General features: G+C 46.8%; 1 protein-coding gene across 2 annotated transcripts in view; it reads right to left on the bottom strand.

Annotated features, from left to right (window-relative positions):
- Positions 1 to 18,949, bottom strand: part of HCN4 (hyperpolarization activated cyclic nucleotide gated potassium channel 4) — a 105,775-nt gene that overhangs the window by 22,041 nt on the left and 64,785 nt on the right. The window contains exons 4-5 of one of the 2 annotated variants that reach the window (XM_075764030.1): positions 12,926 to 13,144; positions 522 to 668 (exon numbers count right to left, since the gene is read on the bottom strand). In XM_075764030.1, the coding sequence (XP_075620145.1) occupies positions 522 to 668; positions 12,926 to 13,144 (366 nt within the window). The remainder of the gene's footprint in view (positions 1 to 521; positions 669 to 12,925; positions 13,145 to 18,949) is intronic. The other variant, XM_075764031.1, reaches the window with a different exon arrangement.

The raw sequence follows: 18,949 nt of genomic DNA, 5'->3' as shown, positions 1-18,949 counted from the left end.
ATATAAGTACATGAGACACAGCTTAATATTAGGGAGCATGAGGTGGGAGCTTATTGAGACGTTGTGCCAGGCAGCGGTGCATGTCTGTGCAGGGAGGGAAGGGGGCTTGCAGAAGTCTGAAGTAATAGCAAGGCACTTCCCAGGGGCTCTTTGGGGAAGGGGATGACATTGCCACAGCCTCGAAAGGTGCCAAGATGTACCTATTCACATGCTGAGTGGGTGGCAGGGCCTGCATATTGCAGCCCCTGTTGCCTTTCTGTCAGACATTGCTTGTGCTGCAGCAATTAACAGACTCAGGCAGGAGTCTGGCAAATGCCAAAGGCCTGGCTTTCTGCTAGGTTTCTGCTGCTCTCTCTGATGCTGGAGCGCACACAGCCAGTGCTAACGGGAAAGCTGGCCTCGCACCATTCCCATCAATTGATGGTGTCCTCTGCAAAGCACTGGGACACCGCACACCGGGAACTCCACAGCTGCCAAAGATGACAGGAACATGCATTGCCCGTTCACTGCCCCCTCCTTACCTCTCGGAGGGGCTCACTCAGCTCTCCCAGGATGCTCTCCTCATCGAACATCTTCCCCTGATAGCGGTGCTCATAGTAATCATGGATGCGCTGCCGCATGTCTGCAGGGAGCTTGTGGAAGGACATATACTGTTCCACTTGTTTGTACTGTGCAGGGGAGAGAAGAAGAGGAGGAGTTACCAGGACATGTAACAAATGGTGCCTGTTCCCATCCAAGCACATGCTAGACCGTACCCATACCTGCTTCCTTGCCACCAAGCCAGGTCCAGGCAGATAAATCTGGTGCGGGAGAGAGCAACTTTCTGAACAGGAGTTTGCAGACACCTTTGTTATATTCCCCAAATGGCTGCCCCATGTTTTAACCTTTAAACTTATCCTCAGCCAGTTACTCTGTGGAGACAACTCCTCATTCCCTGGATGCTGAGCAGCCCAGCTGCCTATTCTCCCCTACACACACAGCAAAAGCTGGGAGCAGAGATGAGTAAGAAGTCCTCAGCTAGGAATCTCCTCTCAGCAAATATTGCTGTCCAAACCCTGTGCAGAATGAGAGCAAGGAAAGTAGAATGTGTACTCAACAGAAGGTTTTTCCATGGCACACAGCAGAATGGCGGCCAGCGTGTATGACCTGGCAGCTTGGTCATGACCAGCAAGTGATGTGCAGCACCTCGAGGCCTCAGCCAAGCACAGGAACCCACTGTACCAGGGGCCACACAGAACAGAACACAGTTCTGCCCTGGATGTTCATAGCCACAAACTGAAGGACACGCACAGACGGAAGTCTGAGTTATTCGGTTGAAGCTGCAGTACCCGTGACCTGCTTTTCCTCTCCTCTGTGTTCCTGTCTGCCTCGCTATGATGGCACCTTTGCTTTCCCACCTAGGGCTGCACAGGTCCCGATTTTCTTCACCTTTTGCTGGGTCCCTTTTGCCCCATGCACTTGTGCCATCTAGCCTGTCCGTATTTTTACCTAATGTTTTGCATTTCCATCATGTCACTTAGAGGGGAATACAAGGGCACACTCTGACTGATGCCAGAGCGGTATTTGGGGATGAATGGTGCTTTCTGTGAATAAATGGCACTTCCTCAAGGGCACAGAACTGTAAATGGGTCCACTTGCCTTGAAGGTGCGGCAGGGACAAGGTGTGCGCATTGCAATGGTCATGCTCCCTCCCTCTGTACTAGTACGCAGTACAGAATATGATCCTGAGCATGTACCGTAATAATGCTGACAAAAGGACTATGGTCCCCCTTTGCCATCCCTCTTTCCCCTCTTCTCCCCGATAAGTCTGTCCCTGAATGTCCCTTTACTGCAGCTTGTGCTGAAGAAGCCTAATTACCAAACTTCTGCTCATTACAGACCTCCCCTGCACACACCGGTGTCGCTCTGCTCTCAGTACAGTCTGTGCTGGCACTGCCTTGCATGCTAACAACTTGATCTGCACCAGAGAGGAGAAGGAATTACTCTAAGAAGCCAAGGTGGCAGAGGGGACACTCGGGGTTTCCTGGCATTTCCAGAGCTTTTTGTCTGTAGCTAGCAGCAGAGGAGCTGCCTGTAAATATTCATGATCGCTACAGCATGATCAAAGTCAAGCGAGTCACCACCTCCCCACAGGGAGCCAGGCAGAGAACTGGCAACGAACGCCGCACTTTATTATTTGGATTGCTGAAGTTCTGTAGAGACTGGCAGAGCGCTGTGTCAGGCAGCGCGATGCTGGGTGCTGCGCAGAGTCTGAATGAGAAAGATAAAGGGAGCAGAAACCAACATCTCACACGTGGACAACTCGCTGGTCTGAGCCTGTCAAGAATTTTGCAGGTTATGCTCTTAAATGCAGGAAGTTTAAGGGCTTGGCTCAGACGCCTAAAAACATAGATGTCTACTGCCAGTGGAGATGCACCGCGGCATTTGAGATGGCCATGGGACCTGGCAAATCGGACATAGGACATGCAGGGCGCTCATTATGGAAAGGCAAATTATTAGGTACTAGCTTTTGCACTCAGGTGTATTAAATTTATCCTAAATCCACAAACAGTTCTGCTTGTTTTAATGCTGTGGTTTTGTTTGACAAATTATTTGCCAAAAATATCACCTTATACTCTCAGTTTTGGTCTCGAATTGGACCATTGACCTGTGTCACAAGATGCCTCTCGTCACCTGCTGCCAGCCACCTGCCTGTTGCCCCTCTTCTCTCCACCATAAGCACTTGCTATCAATCTTTAACTGACCTTTGCTTCTTGGGAAAAATACCCCCAGCTTCTTGAGTTCACAAGTACAGGTTGAATGGGGCAAGGTTGGATGGGGCAACTCAGATTCTTCGCTTATTCATGGATTTATTGCTTTGTACCAAAGAGCAATAAATTACTGCTCTGCAAAGTCCCTAGGGCTTGTCAGATTCTCCTACAATCACTGTCCCTAGATAAGGCTCAGAGTAAAAAACAGGACAAATTTACTTCACCAGAATGAAAGGTTCTACTTCTGACTACAAATTAAAAACATGGTTACAAAAGAAAATTGTAAAATAAGGAACCATAATTCTCTGTTATAGTTAAAAGAAGTGCACATCTTAGCTCTCTTGTCTTTGCTAGTGCTACCTCCCCTCACCCATGCCAGCTGGAGAGTTTGTGGGCTCTTAACTCTCCCTTACGTAGAGCTGGAGTCTGCAGAGGTGCTCAGAAACGAAAGCACCAGCCCCTTCTCTCTCTGTTTGATAAATGGAAGATTCATGTGGGTTTTCTCCCCCTTTCCTTAGGGCTGCTCAGCCAGGCTGAAGGCCATCACTCTTGCAGGGTCAAGCACCAATAGCCAGTAAACAAAAGGCCACCAAAAAACTGGAGGGCCTTTCAAAGTGCAGTGGGATGTACATGTATCTGCTCAGCTCTAAGCAAGATCACTCCTGAAGTCACCAGCAACACTCAGCGATGGGACAAAGCAAAGGGGTAAGGGTAATTGTGTGGTGAACATTCAACAGCAGAGTACCTGGGGATTAAAGACTTTGCCTGATAACCCTGAATTTACAGGTCTTCCTTTTTTAACTGAGGCCCCAGTACCGTGCAGATCTGGCACTCTCTAAAGCCCCTTCATGACCACTTGAGCTGGCACCCCTTTGCGCATGGCCAGATGTGGCCAGATGTGGCCAGGCCTAACCCAACAACCCCCTTTTGCCTCCTTTCTCCCTTCCGCTTGTCTGTTTGGTCTTCCTACTTGTCTCTATGTCCTCAGTCTGACCTGTGCTCAGAGATTAGTGGCTTCTCGGAGTTCAACTAAAAAGACTCATTTAGGAATTATTTAAATCTCTCTGAAGACAATCGAGTCCATTTAAATCCTAACTAATTTTCTTAAGTCTGTTTTTCCTCAAATAAGCCCTTGAAGGAGGTATTAATACATCAAAAGGAAACCATTTAGCTGAGTATTTTTCCTTCCATAACTGGCCACTTTCCCTAGTTGTCTCACCACTCCCCTCCCCTTCTACCAAAGCTCAGACAACTCACAGTCCAAAGGGAATGAAATATTTTTAACTCCTTCCACGCCCTCAATCTCTATCATGAATCCTCCTCTCTCTGCCAGTAACAAATCACTGGCTGAAAAGGCTGAACTATTTCCTTGCCCTAATTCCGAATATAAAAACGATCCTGCATCTGAGAAGAGCTGTTCCCCTCCCAGTCCTGGCACTGACACCTCTTTGACTCCTCTTTTGGTCCACCTTCTATAAGAAGACTAGATGGTCTTCAAGGTCCCTTCTAACCCAAACCCTTCTGTGATTCTATGAATCTATGATATAATTTTGCTTTTTTCTCTTCCTGAAATTTTGCTGAGAACTGTAACCGGTGCATGCTATCACTGCTTATCCAAAGTCTGCCAACACTTATGAATGCAGTTGGTGTACAGGAACCGGTGGTTATTTCAATACCAAGTCAAACAGAACAACTCGGACCACATCTAGCACAGCACCAAATATTATCAGTGCTACTTTCTGATTAATGAGCTACATTTAATGTCCATCTACTCTTCAGCTTTGGAAGCTATTCGATAGCTACCTCCATTCTGCAAAAAGCTTTACATTATGTCCTAGTTCTGAGTTCTTCCAAAGACTGGGTTTATTTTTGTACCACAGCACTAGCTCCATTTGCTACAGGAAGATGACTTTTAAGGGTGGCATGTTACATGTTGAAAAACATGGAACACTTTGACCCTTACTGCAGCAATACCTTCAGAAATTATCTTACCTAGAATCAAGCTCCTTATCTCTTGCTGTGTTACAAAGACCACAGACACTAGCAGAAAATTCTTGGAGCTTTTTTCCCACTTTCTATACAACATTTGTTATGTTGAAGATGGTTGTAATGATCAGCTGCCGTAGCTGCCTCCCCTTGCTGTTAATCAGTACCTATTCAGGCAAGGATTATGCTTCAGACAATCCTATTTCTGGGCTGCGAGATGTCAACAGACTGAGTAGGGTCAATTATAAGCCTGATGAAGCAGTTGTTTACTTCCTCCCGTTGGCAGCATTGCTGCAGTGGCCACAGCACAAGCCAGGGAACCCCACCGCAGAGGACGATGCTGTTCAGCACATTGTGCTGAGTTTGCACTCACAGCCCCAGAGGACATGGCCTGGCTTCACTGCAAGCAACGGAAATGTCTGCTGACTTCAGGGATCCTAGGACAGCAGATCCAAGAACTTTGGGACAAATCTCTTTGCATGAAATGTTGTGGGCAATGCCGCCATTTGTCCGCTCTGAGAGGTGCTCAGCATTAATGTCTAATCCTGTGCACGATGAAAGGCGGTGCAATGATGGATATATTATGTACAAACTTGTACATCATGGCTAGAGAAACAGCTTGTTTTCTGTGACTAGTTCCAGCCTGGGAATGGGTCCCGAGGAGAATAACGTAGTCAGTAGTTCAGCACAGGGAACTTTTGGACCTGGTCGATGAATCTTTTATTAATCATTAAGCACTGTGAAACTCATAGCACAGGATATTCTGGAGATGTCAGGACGTGTCCCTGGAACCACATATTTGGAGGCATGATGGGGAAAAAGAGATCAACATTACTTTCATCAGAAGAGCAGAATGAGCGAGATGAGGTAAAATCTACCACCAGACAAAGGCTGGAGATGGGGAAAAGGGAACAGTGAGTCGTGCAATTTGAAATCAGTATTGCTGGGAGCAGCCTTTTGCCAGGAGAGACGGCTCAGCAGGGAGGCTTAGCTCTTTGCATTATGATGTATTTATTTATTTATTTACAGTTCAAGTGCCAAAATGAATTTCCAAACTGATAATGAAGTTTGAAATCCCACACTGGGATACGAAGAACTGCGGAGGCAACAGCACTATCCTTCCCGTGACGAGACACGCAGTGCTCGTGCGTGCACAAACATACTGCTCAGACCAGGCTGTCATCAACATTGCTCAAAGAACAGAACTATCTGTCTGGCTTCCACTCTCAGAAATAAGATGTCAAAATCTTAGCAGTAATCACAGTACCTCTGATACAGCAAACCAAGACGAATCCCCAACGTAAACCTGCTGACAGAAGGCAACCTACATGGCAGCTTCGTTTTTCCTTCTGTACAGATGTGCTACAAAGGCACCGCAAAGTCGCTGACTCCTTCCTTCCCTCGTTCGTGTGAGCATGGAGAGGGTACCCTGTGCTTCATCGCAGCCGTACGCTCCATATAGGCACTGCCACCCGTGAGATGGACACACTCACACACCTGCGCACTGAACTGTCTGCTTTAAGTGCTAACCGATCACCACCACGTAGATAGCTAGAGGACATGTTTCACAGCTTCAAAATGGGGCTTCTCTTAGTAACACATGGGTAAACAGTTTTAAGGAATAGTAAGTTCACCGATGAAATATTCTTCTGCAAGAACAAAAGCTACTTGACTCCAGCTTAGTTAAGGCCATAAAGGGAAGGCAATTTGCACTGCAAGATGTTTTTAAAAGAAATCATTAGGTTTTCCTTCAGAAAACATTTCCATTTTATAACCAACCCAGGATTCTTTCATGGAAAGGATTAAATAACCTTAAAACAATTGACATAAATTTTTGATTTTTTGGTTGAGCTGAACTGAACAAATCATTCTTTATACCACTCCATTACCTACTTCCTACATTCTTTTAAAATTGAGATGGATGTGGTATCTGTAAAAGGGCAGCTGCCTTGCAGCACTGGATGCACAATCCTAGGCCAGCCATCCTCACCAGATCTTAACTGCTCACTGCCTGAGAGCACTGATGGACTTTAAATCAGAGTCAAAGGATGATATAAGTTGGAAGGGACCTCTCCAAATCCCCACTCAAAGGAGGGCCAGCTTACATCAGGTTGCAATTTTCTGGCAACCACCTTGGACCTACCATCACATGTGGGTGGGTATGCAGAGGTGGTGGGGATGGGGGACCCTTTACTATTCCAGCCATTCTTTAATGTGTCGGGGGGGCAGCTGGACCCCTCCTCTTGACTTAAGCTACATCTAACCTTGCTCCTTTCACTTGCTGACTCTGGCCTGCAAACCAGCCGGAAAACCCAGTCCTGATTACAGGAAAAACTACCTAGAGGCAGTGCTGAGACACCGAGTCCAGCGCACATCAGAAGCCCTTGCTTCTAGACACAATCAATAAAGCACATCATTTATAAGCCTTGTTATCAATCCCAAATACTTTGATTGACAGTAACGGGGGACATAATAGTTTTCAGGCCATCTCTTAACAGACTGAGGTAATACACAACTAGTGCAGTCATAACAGGATAGAGCAAGGCTCTCCAAACTTTTTCCAACTAGGAAATTTGATTAAATTTTGCATTTGATTCCAGACACCTTTAATTTCTAGAGTGCTGCACGCTCCCTACCCTCTCCTTCACACGCATTACTAGAAGAGCAAGGGAGATTTGTAGCTTTCCTGACATCCAGAACTGAGGCGTTAGCTCAGAAGGGGAATTCTACATAAGCCCTTTGACTCTAGGAATCTGGGAATGCCACCTGAGAACCTACAGACATCGGAGACCAATCATCTTGGGAATGGCACTTCAAAACCTGTCCAGAGCAGTAAAGAACAGGAAATCTCCTATCTGACAGGTTTGTGGCAGCGTAGGTGTGGGAATAATGGCAGTCTTTGCCCAGCTCCACGCTAAGAGAGCAGCTGACACTAGTTATCTTAATGTATCTGTGCTGTGTCATCCCCAAGGTAGCACTGGCTAAGCCAGCCCTGGAGCCGCAAGAATTAATACAGTTTCAGTACACTGCTGCGCTTGGGTTAATTAGCTCTGCTTAAAGGAGGGGTGGCGGGGGGCTAATCAGCAAGGGCATGTTGCCAGGCTAATGTGATTATACTGTATCCAGGACCCCAGCTAGGATCTCTGCACCGAATTCCCTGCACACGTTCATTTGGAGGCAGTTCAGAACACCAAACTGCGTAGTACAACGGCCTAAAAACACAGGAGTAGCCATGAAGGGTCAGGCTGAGGGCTCCTCTCACCTGGTGGTGTGTCTCTGATGGTTTCAGGTGCTTTGAGGAAGGGGAGAAAGAACAAAAGAGGCAGACAGCAGTCCAGCTCCTGACCATAGCCTCCTAGCTTTTTGGACAAAAGCAGATTAGGGATACCCACTGCCAGGGGTTGTATCTGCATCTTAGCATTCAATATCACTTGAAAGATTTTCCTTATGTGAATTTGTCTACATATTCTGAGGCTAATCAAACTTTGGGCCTCGACAGCACCCTGTAGCAGTGAGTTCCATTAAAAAAAAATCACTCCTTAAACCTGTTGCCTAATAAGACTCTATACTGCTGGTCTCTGAGAAAGGGCAAGGACTGACTAAACCCAGAAGACAGACTCTCAACTCTCACTGTAGCAGGCAGGCACAAGGGCAATGCCTGACTTCCCCTCTAACGAATATTGGTCTAACATCTGCTTTGTCTCCAACAGAGACTGGAGGTTGCAGTTGTCGTGCTTCAGCCTTTACAATGACTAAATTTTCCCCAATTACTCTTTGTTGAATTTGGGGCTGAGATATTGATAGTTGGACAGTAAAGTGTTCTTTTGTTTGGATAGCCAGACCATGGGATAAAACTGTGGCAAGGACTGTGCTGATGGTTAAGCAGGGTTGTGTCAGGAACTGCGAGGTGATATCCTTAGTGCTTCTGTAGGATTTATAAAGTGATTCACTCCTTAGTGTTACCTGCTTGCCCCCTTGCAACTGCGCTGCAGTAGGTGCTTCTGCAGAATAATGACAAATGAATCTGCAAGTATCTATGCAGTTTCAGCATGTATTTTAAGAACAAGAGGCCTTGGATAGCTCAGGGTTCATTGGATTGTTCAGATAGTGATGGTTTAAGGGGGAGGATCTGAATGTGGAAAGGGGACTGAATGTGGAGAGCAGAGAGCTTGAGAGAATGCCAGTGTAGCAGAAAGATCTTGAGAGATGAGGCTCTGGACGGAGAGATTAAAGCTTACTGGGCTCTGCAACGCTGACAGCAGCAATTCCTACCTCTCATCAGTCATTCTTCTGGATGTACCTGAGCAGATAACATGGGAGAGTTGAGCCTCTCTGCAGGATGCCCATCACTGCTTCCATCTTGCTGGGATGGGAGAGTGAAGTCCAGAGTCTCTCTGCTTTGTTCCAAGGAGCATGGCTGTGGTTAGCAGCATAATCACCGCTCCCAAAAGCCTCAAGGTTACAGAGTCTGCTGGGGAGGATAAGTGTGTGTATGTGTGGTGACTTGACATAAATATTAATCCAGCTGAGCTTTAGGATTAGAGAAAGAAATTAATAGGGGAACCTGCAAAAAGCATGAAAATAACTTGCGCATCAGTCCAGTTTCTTCATCTCCTGGGCATGAAACACTCCTCCTCTCTCGTGAGCCACAATTACTGCAGGTTGTGGGGTAATTTCGCAGTCAATGATGAACTTACACGTTAAGGCTCGAGCTGATCCATGCATAGCTAAAAAGCGCCTTGCACCTCTGCCTTTGCCCATGGACCTCCTCCACCAGCTCTGGCACTCACTGGACTCTACAGTAAGCTAATTCAACCCACTAATCTGGCAGAAAACTGACCCAGAAGAAAGAAATCAGCTCAGTAAAAGTCTGAGAAGTATGAAAGGTGGTGCACAAGAGTGAAGCGGTGCAGTTGAGAATAGTGGCAGGGAGCACTGGGTGAGAACGGGTGTGTGAGGATTCCCCTCTTTGGTCAGAGCTATCAGATCAATTCAGTTATAATATGTAAGTGTACAATATGATTTGGGAAAATTTTCTATCAGAATCCTTCAGGATGGACTTATATTCTCTCACATGTAGGAAATAGACACCAACCTTAGGTGCAAAGATATTTTGGAGTTAGGCACCAGCTTGAGCTTAAGAGACAAGAGCCAGCTCCTGATCCTGCCATTGACTCTCTCTGTGACCATGGACAAGTAATTTAGGGCATAACACACTCTGCAATGCAAGATGGGACAGACAGGCCCCTTCTAACTTTGCCTCTGGGACTGGAAATAAAACAGTCACTTCAGAGTGCCAGATCTAAAGAGCTATTCTGATTCATAACTTTTTAAGGGAGGCACAGAGCCATAGATACATGATAGCTGTGCCAGTTCCAGTGCCTGAGCTGGTGTGAGAGCTCTGTGCCACATGGGACTTTCCACTTCTACTCAGAAACCTTGGCACTACGCTGTCTTGGAGATCGCAACTTCCCCCTCCAAATTCTCCAGGCCTCCTACCACCTCATCGATCCTATACGGATTCCCTGCCTTGCCGAAACCAGCATAGCATGAAGTCAGATGCTACAGGAGGGGATTTAGACAGGGCAGGGATTGAGTGTCTAAATGTTCAATGAATCCAACCCAGAGTGAGACAGGCCTGCTACTGAAGCCAACAGAGCACGTCTTGGCTTTTATTCCTCTTCTCAAAAGTCCTGTTTGTACAAGGGAAGAACAAGTTGGTTTGGCAGAGATCTAGATAATCTGAAACTGCACCGCAAACTCACTCCTGAACCTTGTCCTGAAGGTTACAGAAAGCAAAGTGTGTCAGTACAGTTACTAGCTATAATCTTCTGTCTGGTTACTATGTTATTTCTACTATTGCTCTCCCTCGCCACTGTCTCCCCTTTCTTTGGTGACTCCCAGAACAGCTGCTAAAGCCTCTGTAGCCTGAGCCTCTGCGGAGGTGAGAGGCAGAGCCCTGTTTGCAGCCAAAAGGACTCTAAACTGCTGTCTGCTTCTACCGATCGACCTCCAAACTTGTTGAGATTCTTTGCTTATAATATGCTTCAACAGACACATTGTCCCATGAGGACTGAACTAAATTGAGTTGCAGGGCTGCAAATCACGAAGCAGCCTCATTTTAATCATGCCTATTCAAGTGCTAAGGAATGCAGAAAGTAAATACATATTTGTTTTTAGGCCATCATTTGTCCCATTTGCAAGAGGAAAATGAACGTACTCAATCCCTGAGGTTTTATTCCTAGGAGAATACCTTGGGAAATTAGCCTGCTATAACCACTACACATGAAATACACACTTTGTTAAATCCTCTACCCTCTGCTTTTGTCACAAAGCTTTTCTCCTGGATCTATTAACCCTCGCATTTACATCTCCACATTCTAATCAGGCTTTTACATCTCACACTTCTGCCACCCTAGCCACAGTCCCTGTTGACTTCCTGGTGACTGATTTCCCTGAACACTGACCGGAATCCAACTTCCAGGATCAAGTTCTGCCCTTGTCTTCAGACCCAGCTGGGGAAAAAAAATCATAGTGCCCAGTCCTGCAGGTGTAAACTTGGCTGAGGCTGGGCTGACCAGGTGGTTGGATTTGTAAATCAGTCCTTGACTTCTATGCTGCTTCAAACACATTTGAATAAATATTCTGCATACACAGATTTGATCAGCTTGCATTCCTAGTGCTGCAGTGTCCTCCTCTTTGCCAAGCCTTACTCTCAGTTAGAATTCGTCCAGCCAATCTGTAACACAGTGGTAAAACTCTATACAAAGCCCAGTGCTCTAATTGCATCCCAGTCCTCCACACTTCTTCTCCTGGGCTTTTCCCTCTTGTCGCTCCAGCTGCCATTTGAGATCTTCCCTATCCTCAAAGCGTGATTCAGCCTCCAGTCTTCTTTGCTTTCACTCTCTGCCCTACAGCAAGGTCTTTCTGTGGCCCAGCGTTGTAATCCCTGTGTCTCAAAACTGGTCCTAGGCCATTTAACAAATCCTTTCTCCCACCTTCTCCCTGAATTTAAAATTCACCTAGCCTGCACATGCTAACCATATTTTACCCACTTGAGTAACAGCTACCCTTCCACCTAATCCACTTGCACCTGGCCGGCCCAGAATAGGGCTAGCACCTAATTCTTCCTCTTCTTAATCTTAGATCAAATGTAGCTATATGACCTTGACTGTAACACCTCCTTGCCTATGGTATCCTCAGCCCTACTAATTGAGGGAAATTGCTTTTGTTGATGCCTGAAAGTAATCTACCTTGTGGTGAAGTCCCCTCCTCACCTCTGAGCCACCCAGGACCTTGTTCTTAGTTGTACACAGTCGCTCTTCAATTAGCTTTCCTGTTCCACGGAGGTGCAAGCCTACTGATTCAACCAGAAGTTGAAGGCAGAAGTTTTTGCCTGCCTATGTCCTAGAGGGAAAAGTATCATTGCACCAGCAGCCTCTTTGCTTTCAGTAACGAAATGTCATTGTACAGATAGCAATATACTGAAGGCATGGAAAGAGAGAAGGAATCGATGCAGTTCCATGAGTTATCCTTCATCGGCTGAATCACAGTGACCGACGCTGTTTGCCCCTTACCATCTTACAAATTCACAGCATCACCTTAATCCCACCACCACCAGTTATTGCCGCCACAGTGGTAACCTGATCGGTTGTGACCTTTCTGTCTGTGCCCTACGTTACGCAGTTTAACAACTGTGCAGTTAATTCGATAGCTACCTGGGGAACCTGTTCGGAGCTCCTGAGCTTTGATCTATGCTTTGGGGTTTGTTACGTAGTTTCACTCACAAGCACTGAAGTGAATAATCTGGATACTTTGAAAGAAAGTACTTGCTAAACAAAAACTGCACATTCTGGAACATTCACTTGGGATTTGAAACAAGATCTCGGAAAGGAAAAAGTGACTTACAATTTTAGATACCAGTGACATTGATAACGTTGATCTAAAAAGACAGTCAGAGACAACAAAAATCACCCACTTGCCCTACTATTAGTCATCTGATCTTGCATCTATTTCCTTCTGAGAGTCTGTTTGAGTGAATGGATGGGTCTGAATTACCAATAAACTGTGAGGTAACAAAGACACCGCACCGCTGGCCTCTCACGTGGGTCACTGACAGCCCTCGCTTCCTCCAGACAGTGCGTAAACCACCCCTGGGTCACAGAAGGGTTGCAAAGCCCAGTCCTTACCTTCTCCTGGTACTGACGCCGTGAGGAGTCCAGAGACTGGATTAGGGCTGTGGCATGGCCGATGAACATGGCATAGCAGGTGGCACCGACAATCATGCTCAGCATAGTGAGCCACACATCTGACATGCCAACGGGCGCCTGCTGCCCATAGCCAATGCAGAGCATGTGACTCATTGCCTTGAACAGCGCATAGGAATACTGCTTCCCCCAGGAGTCATTCTAAAGAGACAGATAGACAGACAAAGCTTTAGCAGTGGGACAAGACATTCTCTGGGATGAACACATTTCAGAAAAGGATACCTGACATTAGACCCAAAAGTCCAGGTTTAAAGCACCTCTATATGTTAAACAAGCAATTTAATTCTTTGATGGCTTGGAAGTGCTGGACATACTCAGTTTAAAAAAAAAAAACAAACAAGCCCAAATTTAGTCATCTGACATTAACTGACTTTGGCCAGGGTTTTTCCAGATTCCATGTACTCTTTCCAGCAAAACTTTACAGAAAGGAAGTCAAATAGTCTGACACACTGGTAACCTGGGATAAACTGAGATGATGCATTGGGATGTTTTCAAAATGACCCACGTGTGGGAGGAGGAACTGAAGCAAATGATTACTCCACTGAGAAATGGACTTCAGCAGAGAACTGGTAAAAGACAGCCTGAGCAAAGTTGCCAGCAGCAAGATCTTAGAGTGGGGAAAATCACTCCCCAGCAATTTTGGAAATGGTCAGGATCTCTGGTCATTACCTGAAGAGATGGGAAGGGCAGAAAATTAAGATGATAATGTCCAGACAGCAAGTTCTTCTCAGTGTAAAACAGGGCTTTCTTCAGGGAGCTGAGAAAACTACAAATGCTCTCATCCAAGAGCTGCAAAAAACCACCGTGAGAAGCCAGCTGAAGTCAACGGCTTCTTTTGGACACCCTGTGCTCTCTCACTGCAACTACCACAAGACACAACTCAGCAATTACATCATAGGACAGGGAGAAAAACAGCATAAGTTTCATGATTATTCTGATTAGCCTGAGTTCATGGAACAGCTCAAGGTACATTTACTATCCTGTGGGTATTATATACTAGCAAGTCCTTGCCACAAAACCTTGTAAAGTAAATGCACTGTCATCACACGCTGCTGTTACGAGGTATGTGAAAAAATACTTCTGCTACAGTGACATTCATTGCAGCACATAATCTGTATATTCATCAGTCTTCTTTCTGTTCCTAGGAAGGTGTTAACATTATGGATATAGCTCTGTAGATACACGTACCATGGCAACTTAGAAGGTCATTGTACAGAAGACCTTGTTTGTGGCTTGTCAAATAGACAAGCGATACTTCTGTGAACTCCATTCAGAGAGATGCGGCAACCTCAGCACCAGTGACCAGTAATGCTGGGAGCTCTGGTGTTTACTGGACACCTCCTTGGAGGGATCTCGTCACAGTCAGGTGGATGGCTGATGACCTCTCTGCAAAAAGCTCTCTCTGAGTGTCACTAATGTTGATGGAAATTTTTCAGTAAGCTTACAAAGTAGTAAACAGAAGCAAAGTGTACTGTTGCTGTTTGTGAGCTGTGGCAAAGAGCTGGAACCTCTGGAGAGTGTTAATGCTTGGTTAGGAGATAAGCACATGGACAAAGACAGGCGGTAGCGTTACCCTGGCCGTATTCCGTTACGTTATGCAAGACAGGCCTGATTCACAATGCAACGAGAAGGGCAAAGCAACAGAAGTGACAGCGAAGCGGACACGGAAGAAGCAGCACATTCACAGCCCCAGAAGACGCTGGTCCCTGCTGGCGCCAGCCTGTCTGGGCTCACCTCCCTAACAAAGCAGGAACCTGTTCACCTCCTGCACTGGAAAAAACTACCCTTGAGTCAAAAGGGAGAGCCAAGAGACAAGGTGGCCATTGCTGTCTCTATTTCTTGCTATGCAGCTGACTCGCCAGTGTGCGAGGAGCTGCAGCCCAAATGGGAGCCAGTTACAGATGAAAGCAAAGAGCATTTGTGCTCTGCTGCCTGCACAGGGCAGTGGGAAGGATCAGACCACAAGGGCTGTCTGAGGTGTAAGCACCAAAGGAGTGCATCTTCTCACTCCTTCGCCTCACCCACATCTAGGTGGCTCCTAGAGTCCTGGCCAGACAAGTGTGCAGGGCCCGTTTTTCTACCATCCAGGTTTTGTGGCATACTGCAGAGCAACTTCTGACCTCTGAAGGCATCAAGCAGCTCACACACCTTACACGGGCATCCCTGCATCTTCACCGTTTATGTTTCCCTCAGCCCTGTAGTACTAGCAGTCACGAAGCTGTGGCCCCCGCACTTCCAGAATGGCCAATGCTGTAAACTCTACAGCTTTAGCCCATCTGTTGTCCATGCTTCAGCAGGGAAGCTGTCACCCTGAGACAACAGGCAAGACACAGGCACATCTCCACAACAGCACTGAGAGCAGAGAGAAAAGAAATGCCAAGGGAATTTGGGGAGACAGAATAAGAACAGCTGAGCTGGAATTTGATATAGCAGCAAACTGACTGCCAGGGTCTTTAATGGCCACAAATGATCAGAGCCTAAGAGGAGCATCTGGGTATCAGGCAGGTTCAAGTTTTAAAAGCCATTCTTCCAGAAACTTGCTGCTCAGAGTGCTGTTTACAAGGAAGCTTGCCTGTGTTTTGTAGGAATTAGTCATCCAAAACTACAACATCCAGTATCACTGAGCCCCTGTAGCCTGCAGAAACACTTCTGGCTCCCTGGGAACTCTACACTTACAAGTCACAACCCCAATTCCCATCAGCAGCATGGCTCCCAGTGAGGACAGCCTGCTTCGTGCCAGACTGAGGAGATCGCTGAGTAATGACAGAGGGGCGAGAGCTGGAGGAAAACACAGAGCGTTTAAAAAAACCATCCTGAGCAATGTGGTCTGCTGGGAGAAGAGATCAAGGACTGCTGAAAGAGTGGCACTTCCATGAAGGGGAAACCTTTCAGAGCAATTACCTTTAGGACACAACCTCTGAGCTCTTTGAGCATCTGTAAAGAACCCTGGATCCTCATGGCACAGTCTATGTGATGAATCTTTGCTTATAGGTCTCAGTATGGCTTTACTTTTTAGGCCTGCTCTACTTTCTTTTGTTTGCCACAGCATAAGCAGGCAGGTCCAGAATGCAGTACTTTAAGCCAGACTAGTAGTAGTGGTTCCAAATTTACTGTGGACACAAGTTTACTAGCACCACGGTGCCTTACAGTGATACAGCTTGTTTCCATAAGAGCCATGCCCCTATACTCTGGCAGTCCCCACAGTGGGAGGGTTGTACTACTTCAAACACACCAGAGTGGCTAAAATGGTCCATTAGGGTAGATAAATGAGGTCTTAAACTGCAGAAAGAAAATGACTCCTCGTTAAATAAATCTTAAAGCAAGCCAAAATGGAGCTATGGATTTGTGCTTGAACATAGTCAAGAGGGATGTTATCTCAGACATGTGCCAGGCACTAGGAGCATTTGCAAAAGGCAGTTAAAGTTACTTTGAAGTGATTTCTTAGACTAGCTTGTTTTTAACATCCACACTGGCAGTACTAGAAGGGTTTCTCTGGGATTAGTGTCTGGACTGCAATGCCTCTGCTCAGATCCACCCTTGAAAACTTGGAGACACGTTCCTGGAACTCTTCAAAGGCAGTGTTGGGTTCTGCAGTACCTTACAGAAGCACGTAAAGAAACAGTATAGTGTCTTATAAGATGTTCTGGGTCTGATGTACATGTGACTGTACGTGGTTGAACCCTCACAGGAGAAGACTAGAGAGAGAGAAGTAAAGACACAGAGAAGTACTGGCAAATTCTTGGGGTAGGGGCATAGTCCTTGGGCACAATGTTATGCCTGACTTACACCACTAACTTTTCACAGTGAAAAGGCATATTTCAATCTTGTGAACTCCCACATTTGTCTCAGCAGTGAACTTATCTGGCCACAGAGTTGCTACTCGGGGTTTGCTACTGCGCACCACTTAGGTCAAGCCGCAAAATAAGGCCTCTGAACATCACTGCCCTCTCCTGGACAGCACTTTAGGTGCTGGGCAGGGAAAAACAGACCTTCAGATCTAGATTAAAGGAAGGGAATAGTGGGATGAGAGACAGAGATGATGGGTCAAACTTCACATCGGACAGAACCTGCCTGTTCTGGGCTTATTTCCAAGGAGAGCTTTCCATGGCCTTCACCTAACACAACAGATTTTCTCAGGACCCTGAGTGCACCGGTATGTTTTCATTGCCCCAGTCAGCCTTGGCTAGGACCCCCACTCATGCACCCATTGCTCCTGGAGCTCCATTTCAGCGCAGGCCTGGGCACCCAGATGTTGCCTGAGTGAGGTGTACCTGTGCCCAGCCCTTGGACCCTGAACAAGGCTTGGTTCCGGCCTTGCCTCTGACCCCATCTCTTGCTGCTCCTAACCGGGCTCCCTGGGTGGACCCTGGACATGACTGTCACCCTGCCTTCACTGGAATGGTCCATGGACCCTCCTATCACCACTTCTGCTCTGCCCACCCTGTTTCGGACAGGTAGGACTGTGCCCTAGCTGGCGAGGACACTGCTCGTGCAAGGGTCACCCTTGGCTCTTGGCTTATATCCCATCGTGGAGCAGCCCTACTCTTGCTGCTCCCTGATAGATTTTATAAAACATGATAATCTACTACACAGCTTCACATGCCTGCTGAGTGAGGGATTTGGTGGATCAGAGGCTTGGGGGGAGTCAGGAATCACACAGGAGATCTATGCACGATTGCTCTGTCTTCCACAACACATGCTGCCTCTGCTTCTCTTCCTCTTTTCTATCAGCAACACTATAAGAATGTATTGGGGGGGCGGGGAGAGGGGTTTAAGCTCAAAAGGAAAGCTACTCTCCTCCTTTTGGTAGAAAGGAAAATGATTAGCATTTCCTATGCAAGGTCGCTGCATTTGACATGGGGATATTTGCCTTCCCTGCAGGGTTTATCAGTTCAGCAACAATACCCAAGGGAGCGAGCCACGTGTTCCCAGCAGCTTTCAGGTCTCGGCAGAGCTCAGATTTCTCTGATGAGGAGCTGCCAGGCAAGGGTCTTGGGGAGATGCTGCTGCCCGCACACATGCCGCTCTGCAGCTGACTCACTAGCGTTTCTCTTTTTAATAAAGTGCCCTGTAGGGAAGCTAATGCTGAAGCCCCTGAGACTGGGGCTAAGCAATTAATACTGAAAACATCCTTCCCTGCCATTTCAGAGCCAATTCAGAAAGAAGTCATACAGAGACTCACTCCTTCTACAATTGCTAAAGATGAAACATGGTGCATGTAGAAAACACCAAGATGAACTGGACCCAGGGAATTTATCGAGTCCCTGATATGATTTTGGCAACACCAGACCCTTCACAGATCCCCTGGAAGAGGATCAAACCTTTACGAAGCAGATGGGAGGTGATGAAACTTCTTGCCCTGCTGCGTTGGAATCAGCGCTGGTTTTATGGGCTGCCAAGTGGCTAGTTGGGAAACTCCAGAGAGGTGGAAAAGCAGCACCAGCTACTCAGTCAAGGAGAAAGTCTCCAAGGCATTTGGCACCTCACTTTCTGCTCCCCTTGGCTGTAGTAACTTCAGAAGATTCCTTCTTCCTCCTACAGTGGTTCCATCCCAGCTTTCTGGCTCCTGTGTGTAATCAGGGCAGTCGTGCACCAAGTGTATTTATCTCCTCAAAACTCTGACCAGGCCAGTACAGAATGTCCCAAAATCCAACCTACCAACTCTCTGTCACAAACAGATGCCATCCTGGCCTCCCACCTCCCAACCCTGTCCACCGCAGCTCTCAAACAGAGCCATTCTGCAAACCACCATCAAGATCTTGGCACCAAAGTCCGAGAACAGCCCAGGCCATCAGTTTCTTCTTGTTTCCTGACTCAGTGGCCTCTCCTATTACTTTATTATAGACTATACGTACATTGTTGCGCTAATCATGCCATCCACATCCATCACTGGTCCCAATGACACATCTGGAAATCCTCTCAGGAGATTAGAGGACAGAAGCTTAT

This window comes from Balearica regulorum, chromosome 12 (assembly GCF_011004875.1).
Source record: "Balearica regulorum gibbericeps isolate bBalReg1 chromosome 12, bBalReg1.pri, whole genome shotgun sequence".
Classification (NCBI taxonomy): domain Eukaryota; kingdom Metazoa; phylum Chordata; class Aves; order Gruiformes; family Gruidae; genus Balearica; species Balearica regulorum.
Note: the sequence above shows the minus strand (reverse complement) of the source record. Positions and strands in the feature narration are given on the sequence as shown.